General features: G+C 46.8%; 1 protein-coding gene across 6 annotated transcripts in view; it reads right to left on the reverse strand.

Annotated features, from left to right (window-relative positions):
- Positions 1-7,123, reverse strand: part of bahd1 (bromo adjacent homology domain containing 1) — a 76,524-nt gene extending 69,401 nt beyond the window's left edge. Inside the window, exon 1 of one of the 6 annotated variants that reach the window (XM_078563080.1) lies at positions 6,993-7,123. In XM_078563080.1, coding sequence (XP_078419206.1) covers positions 6,993-7,015 — 23 coding nt within the window. In that variant the 5' untranslated portion in view covers positions 7,016-7,123. Of the gene's footprint in view, positions 1-5,438; positions 5,462-5,550; positions 5,787-6,377; positions 6,487-6,523; positions 6,890-6,982 lie in introns of those variants that run through there. The other 5 variants (XM_078563087.1, XM_078563085.1, XM_078563086.1 and 2 more) reach the window with 5 other exon arrangements.
- Between the last annotated feature and the right edge of the window lie 1,090 nt (positions 7,124-8,213).

Genomic DNA, 8,213 nt, shown 5'->3' on the forward strand with positions numbered 1-8,213 from the left:
AACAGGGAAGGCAGTTGAAACATTACAAATGGCCTTAGTGCCACTGTGTTGGGGAAGTGGAAAATTACTTACAATCCTGTTGTTGATCATGATCCCCTCTTAAAAGTGCACATGTGCAGCTGTCTGGCCAGTGAAGACAGGATCAGGTGGAGCTGTGATGTGCCCTTCCCTACCAGGGTCTACCCACGTGACAACACTCACTGTCAAAGACCTGCACGTGACTTAGGTGGTGGTGGCAACTGATGCCAGAAACCCCAATGAGGGATCAACAACTTCAAGAGATGGGCATAAGTTTTAACATGGGGTGAGGAAAAGTCATAACACAATTATCACAAAATTGAGAAATGTAGCTCACAAAGTGAATATACATGTGTTCTCTCCTACAAATGCTCCTCTCCTCCAGAGTTGTGAGCTTTGAATTTCATTGTTCTTCAGAAGCTAAAACATTATCACCTCTGCACCACACACTGTCCTTTGAAAACAACTCTGCTTCCCCACCCACTTTTTAAAAAATCTGCATTCAATCAATAGGACAGTCACTAGCAAAAGTACAGCTCAGCCAGAATCAAACATCAGGAACACACAAATGCTCTTACATTGACAAGGCATAGCCAGGTTGTGACTGCCCTGAGCAAGTGTGGCATCACATCTCATCCTGCCCAAAGTTTATATATTGCCCAAAGCAATGAAAAGAGGCAGGAAGTCACTTCAGGCAAATTGGATGTATTCCATGACTGTTTTTATCTTCTGGTCCTAGTGTGTTTGCACATTTCGCAAACAGGCTTTTCTAAAGTTACTGTCCTAATCACATCAGCTACCCACTGCACAATATTGGTGCCAATTAGCCTGGATTTCAAATAGCCAGTACTAGCTCCACCCAGTGCACACAAAGCACACATATTCACTAAGAAAAAAGGTTAACACAGCTCCTTAACACATTTCTCCCCACAATCCTATTCTTTACAACAACATACACATCAAGCACATACTGTACCAGAGCTGGGTCCAGGAGGACAAGTGTCTCTCAATGTAGTGGGCAATTTACAAGTCATCAATAAATTGCAGAATTAACTCTCCTGCATCGTTGCACACAGGAGACACAAGTCTTTCTTCCATCTGCCCCAAAGTTTTATTCTGTTAAATTACTTTACACACAACTTTTGAGCTGCTTTCCTCTCCAAGACAAATTCACTTTCATCCCACGAAGCCCAGCATCTACAAAACTCACATAAAACTCTAACGTATCTAAATCAATTTCTCTCTTCAGCCTCATACAATTCACCGTGAACCACTTTAAATATCACAATCCCCTTGTATACACCACTTCCGCTTCCATTCTCACATTCTTCCACTCCACCTGTTTCCTCACATTCTGTCTCGTGCCCACACTCACTCATGTCTACCTATCCTCTGACACACATACTACCCACTCCAGTGCAGGCACTTCCTATCTCGCTCTCTGCTGTCACCAGTTCTGTCTAGCTTCATAGGGTACATGGTGTAGAGGTAAGAAAGGATACATCTCACTCCCAACCACCCTGCCTCCCCCCCTCCAATTCTTTATCTAACCTTCACTTTTCATTTTCTACCCAAATGCCACTTTTTACTTAAGTCAAAAATGAACAGGGGTCAAAGCTGCAGCAGAAAAGAGTAAATGCAGAATATTGATTAATCTTCACACAAAACTATAAAAACAAACACTTCCATATAAAAAGTTAGAGAGAGTCAGGGAGAAATAAAACAGCCTTCCTGCTCTTTCCCAGCTTTGCAACTTTTCACTCCCCCACTCAACAGCAGCCCCCAACTCCAGTTTACTATATGTTGCTGTCCTCCACTGAAGGTTGATCTTTGAAACCCTTTCCAAAAAAAACACCATCTTGTTACCTCCTTTTTCTTCAAATCTCTGCCTAAAACTCAGCCACAATACTTGGAGTTTTTCTTTACCCTATCCTCTAACCTTTCGTTCTTGTAAATCACTCAAGACATTGAACAAAGTTGTTCAGTCCATGCCTCCCCCAACTTAAAAAGTTGGGGTTGTAGCAGAACTCTTCTCTTCAGGTCCCACCTTAGCTTCACCCCAACTTCTCCATTATCTTTTCATTGGTGGACTCCACTATCGCCTCCGACCAGACTTCAAAGTCCTCAATGGGTTGCAACATCCAAAGCATTCCAGTAGCTTTCTTGGAGAAATACTTCCATATTACCCTCACTTAACCTTTCAGTAAGTTGTAGTTTCCCCCTCATGAACTCCACCTTGCACTGCCACAGTCACTCTCTTCTAAATTCTCCCCATCAATCTTCCTAATCAGCCATCCATGTTTTTCACCTCACCATTGCACAAATCCCCATCATGCAAATGTTTCATCTGAGCAATCTGTCTCTCTGCCCATCTCCAACCCAGCATACTCATGCTCCAGCAGAACCTTCTCTAGCAAATTCCTGCTTTGGCCCTCAACTCAGCCACAAAACTGCCATTTCAGTCATCTATCCAGCTTTCCATGCCCTTGCCCCCATCAGATCACAATCCCCTACCTACATATTCTGCTGGTATAATAACCATCTCCATGACCTCAGATCCAAGGCCTACAGGCTTGAGCACATCTAGCACATGGCCAGTTTGCTTACCCAGCATTACGCATGGCTTCACCACCTCAAACAACATTTACCACTTTGCTGAACATTCCTATGATGTCAGGAGTGCAATGGAAGTAGTAAAAGTAACAAATTCCTTTTCTCTCTTCCCTTCTGCCCTCCGCCCAACCTTTCATCTTCATCTAACTGTATAAAGTAAAAGCATATTGCAGATTCATTGATTAGGAAGCAAAAATATTATTCACCCTCCCTTCAACCCATTGCATGCTTCCTTCCCACCACTCTGCCCTCCCACACCTTGTCACGATTCTCCTTTCCCCACCACACACAGCCCTTCATCTTTACTGTCCCATCACACCCCCCACCCCTCCCATGTCTGTCACCCATTCACTAATCCCCACACATTCCCAAAATGCTGCTCTTAGCCCTCATGTCCCTGCCTTCTTCACTCATCACCATTCCTTTCTCTGTTATGGCCTCTCCTTCTCCACAGGTTAAAGTAATTTTCCAGGCTTCCCTGCTCCATACATCTACCAAACACTACTGTAACACCACATTCCAGACAAATTTTCAGGCTGAGAAACCCAAGATTGTGCCATCTTTCCTCAAACTCAGACCTTTGACACAATAGTTAGTTCTCCTATGCATTTCCCTCAGCATTCCTCCCCCTCAGCATCTCATTTCATCTTTCTCCATTTTGTACTATTCCATTATTCCCTTTCATCATTCCTCCCATCCCCTTCTCCTCGTTCACTCTTCACCACTAATTCCTTTCACAATCATTTTTTGCATCTCTTCCTTTTCAGCTTTCCTCTTCCCATTAATCCCATTTTCTTTCCCTCATTTTCATTTTATCCTTTCGCTCCTTTTCCTCCCTTACTTCCCACCTCCTTCACTCACCCCCTTCCATATCATTTCTCTCTGCTGTTCGTATATCCCCCAACTTTTCCACTTCTTCCCTTCTATCCTTCTCACTCATCACATCCCTTTGCCTTTCCATCCCACCTCCTCCTGTTTTACTCATTTTCCTCTTTTCAAGGTCCCTTTACCTATCTTTCACTATTTCCCTCATTCCGAACTTTTATTTCTGCCTTCTTCCTCTCTAAAGATTCTGACGGGGCTTCACAGGCTAGGTATTGAGAAGTTGTTTGCGCTGGCTAGGAAATATAGAAAAAGTCTCAGGATAAGGTGCCCATCATTTAGGACTGAGATGAGAAAAAATTTCTTCACTCAAACAGTTATGAATCTTTGGAATTTTCTACCATCATTGATTATATTTAAGGCTGAGATAGACAGATTTTTGGTCTTTCAGAGAATGGTGTGATTTAGGGGGGGGGGCGGTGGGAAAGTGGAGATGAAGCCTCAGATCAGCCATGATCATACTAAATGGTGGAGCAGGCTTGATGGGCCATGTTGTCTTCACCTGCGATTTCTTGTTTATTCTCCTCATCACCCCTCTTTCATCTTCTATTTACCTTTCCTTTATGTCATACTCCCTCCCTCCTGTTCTCTCTCATCCTTTATCCCCCTCACTCCAGCTTCCTCTTCCTTACAATTCTCAACTTTCCATCCTTTCCTCTTCCCTTATTCTCTCCCCATCCACTCTCTAATTTTCCCCCTTCAATTTCTGCTGTAGGGTCCTCCTATCTTTTTCTCCCCCACGATCTTGATCTTCCCATTACCCCTCGCCTTAGGGCTCTGCCTTGGCCAGCCTCCCCTCCCCTTCCATCTTCATTCTGCTTATCCCACCACGACTGCCTGTCCTCCTTTTCCATCTCTTTCCTTCCCTCTCTCTTGAGCCACTGCCATCACACCCTTGCTCTCTCCCTTTGCAGCCCCATCTCTCTATCCTTCCCCCTCACTTTTTTTTTCTCTCTCCTGCTTTTCTCTTTCACCCTTTCAGCCACTTCAACATCTCCCCCTTACCATGTCTACCTCCCTCTCGCTATGTTTGATTTTAAACATTCTCTCCTTCACTTCTTCCCTCTCACTTGGTCTCTTCTCCCCTCCGTCTGTTTTTTTTTTCCACAGCTCCTTTCACTTTTCCACTCTCCGCGGTTGTTTCTTCCTCTTCTCCACCTCTTCCCCCCCGCCTGCACTCTTAATGCTCCTCGCACCTTCTTTGATCTCTTTTTCTAGCCTCTCACTTCCTCCTTCCCCTAACCGCCCCCGTCCCCTCACCTCTCCAACCCCCCCCCCCCCCGCCGACCCCCCGGTTGAGCTGCGAAAGATGGCGCGCGCGGGGGGGGGGGGGGCTGGTGGTGGTGGAGCGAGCCGGACTCCGGTAGAGGACGAGGCAGGCCTGTGGGCTGTTAGTCTTCCCCGTCCCTGCCCTTTTAGCACAGTCCGGCGCCGGGGGGAGGGGGGTTGCTGGTGTCAGGACGGGCCGGGTCATTACTCCCTCAGCGGGGCTGCGAAGGGCGGCCTTCAGGCTTTATGAGGGGGGGGGGGGGAAAAGAGGGCCGGTCAGCGCCCACACGGGTGGACGGCGGTTGGCGGGCGGTTGGGGTAGAACCCCGGGGAAAAGCAGGCTCGCGGGCAGCTCGAGCCGGCCCGGGGTCCAGCTGGCACCGCGCGCGCGCGCGGCCGCGGCCCGTCCATCACTCCCTCCCTCCCGATTTCCCCCACCATCCATCACCCACCCTTGTTAATTCTGGTTTGTTGTTTTTCTCTCTCTCTCTCTCTCTCTCTCTCACCACCACCACCACCCCCCCCGCCCGCCACCCAAAAAAATTTGCATCCTTCCCCATTTCAAATAAAACTTCCAAAAGCTGCATTCCGGCGGCTCGCTGCATTGCACCCGCATGCCGGCCCGAGACGGGTGCATCCCCCGTTTCTTTTCTGACCGGTGCATCCGATGTGGCGACCATCGCCACCGCACGTCCAGCCGCGCGCCGAGCCCAGATCCCCGGGGCAGCCGCTAGCCCTGGACCCGCTGATTGACAGGCTGACACCTACCTGGGGCTCGAGCTGCTTGCAGACCACACATAAACCAAGCGGGGCTAAAAGAACATTTCCTCTTTAGGTGTTTTGTTTTCTTCTTTTTTCCAAAAAAGAAAAAAAAAGCAGCAACTTTTTTTTTCAGCCCAGCTTGCCCTGCGCCATGTTTTTTTTTGGGTGGTGGGTAATATTACGTGTGCACGAAAAAAAAAGAAAATTAAATTTGCATAACAAAAGTAAAAGTAACGGTTGCCATATGGGCCGCGGTAATGGATAAATAATGATGGAGGCGGGGACATGGGGGGGGGGGGGGGGGATGTCTGTGCAGAAAGTACACACACACCCCCCCACCCCCAACCCGAATCAGAGTGTGGGGATTCGGCCGTCTTTTCTCGGAGCAAGATAACCTTTGCTTCCTCCCTTAAAAGATCAGTTCACTCCCTTTCCTGGAATAAAAATGCAAAACCAAGTAACAGAGCAGCATTGCGAGTGGGATCACTTCCCGATTGCAATAATCGATCGATTCCAAGAATCGGCTTTCAACGTGCTTCCTATCTGTTTGCAGAGGGAGGAAGAAACGACCTGCGTGTTTTTTTTTCTCTGTATCGTTCTGGTTAATAGGGAACGAACATTTGAAATACAACACGTTGTGCATTCATATTATATACGCACACATATATTATATATATATATAAAAACTTGTCCTGCGCTTAAGTGAGAGAGTTGGGTTTAAGACGGGCCGACAAGACTTCTTTTCAGTTTTTGTCTCGCCTTTTGCAATGGAGGGAAAGAGGAACCGATCAGCTGAAAGTGCATCACTCGTGTGGGAAGCCCAGTTGCTGTACCTTGTGTCGAAGTTTGCAAGCAGCTGAGACGCGGTGAGGCACGCACTTCAATCTCGGGCACATTCTTTATCTCTCCTCTCCCGCCCCTCCCTCCTTCCTTCCTCCCTCCCTCCCCACTCTTCCCCTCCTCCCCTCTATCCACCGACCTGAGCTCCAAGAGTCCGGACCAGTTCAATTGGCAATCGAACCCCCCGAGAAAGAAAACATGTCATGCTCCGCTTCCGGGAACGTGACTTCGCCGGGAGCTGGAATGCAACATTCTGCAAATCACGCACACGTACACACGTCCCCCTTATCGACCTGGAGATTCGAAAAAATAAATAAATAATAATGAAAATGAAGATAAAAAGTGGTATTTGCAATGGGGCGGGGGTGCATCGGAAATGTGCGTCGTTCCTCGCACAATAACAAGTCGCCACCTAGAAGAAATCTTGGCTTGCTTGTTGACAGAGCATCCTTTTCCCTCCACTCAACTGTGAGACAAGTCAAAGTCACCCCTAACCCTACGCCTGCTGCTGGCGTTACTGCGCCACCTCCGGACACGGGCCAAGAGCCGATTTGTCCCAGTTCCACCCCAACCCCGAACATGCAGTAAACACACAAACCAGTCTCCACCTGCTCGATCCAGTGTGCAGCATTTGCTGCTGCGGTCAACACTTGCTCATCATTGGCGATAAAAGTTTGCAAACGTCGTTCTCTTAAAAAAAAAATAGAACGATGTGGATAAACTCCACAAAGCTGAGGCAAATGTTTGGCAAATCTTTTATCTTGTTTGGAGCGCACCACGTGTAACATAATCAGGTTACTTGTTACATGACATCACCGTGATAAAAATGACACATGATTCTCCTGGCTCTTTTCCCAAAAGAACAAGCAACACAGACACCTGTTTATATACGAAAACTGTACCCCCTTTAAGACAATACAGTAAGTGTTGTCCATTGAATCTCTAAGCTGATGGACTTCCCCATTACAACAAACTCCTTTAGCTACTGATTCAATATCCCTGCTTTAGGGGGACTGTCTCTCAGGTTGAACCAGACCCCACTGCCTTGACTGTTCTAATTTGACTCTGAGCTAACCCCATATCCTCTTTATTACCAAACCTTCCTAGTTCCACCATCACTATATCGTCCATGTTCACCTCCTTCCATGACCTCCCCCTTCCAGACCTACAGCATCCCGAACTACTTTCCTCCAACTTTGGCCTCTTGTCCAGCACCCATTTCAGCCTTGGCTCAGTCAGTGTCACTTTCACCTCTGAGTCAGGAGGTTATGGGTTCCAAGTCCCACTCCAGGATTTGAATTAAAAATCTAGGCTGTCACTCCAGTGCAACTGTGACATTATTTTGAAGAAGAGCAAGGGAGCGTCCTGGCCAGTATTTGTCCCTCAATCAACATCATATAAACAGTTTATTTGGTCACTGTCACATTGCTGTTTGTGGGAGCTTGCTTTGAGCAAATTGGTTGCTGCATTCTCCATATTACAACAGTGAAATGTGAGGATACTTCAAAAGTACTTCATTGCATGTAAAGCATTTTGGATGTCATGAGGTCATGAAAGGTGCTTTATAAATGCAAGTCTTTCTTTTCCACCATTGGCAGCTGTGCCATCTGTGAAATTCTTTACAAACCTGCTCCCTGCTGTTAAGGCCTTCCTTAAAAATCTACCTCTTTGGCTAATCTCTTGGTCACCTGTACTAATATTTGTTTCTGCTTCAGATGTGCTACTTTTCCAACTGACCAACAATGATTACATTTCAAATGCTCTTCAAAGATTTTGAACCACTTTGGGACATCTTGGGGTCATGAAAGAGGTTTTTAAAAATAATACCT

Source organism: Cetorhinus maximus, chromosome 18 (genome assembly GCF_964194155.1).
Source record: "Cetorhinus maximus chromosome 18, sCetMax3.hap1.1, whole genome shotgun sequence".
NCBI lineage: Eukaryota > Metazoa > Chordata > Chondrichthyes > Lamniformes > Cetorhinidae > Cetorhinus > Cetorhinus maximus.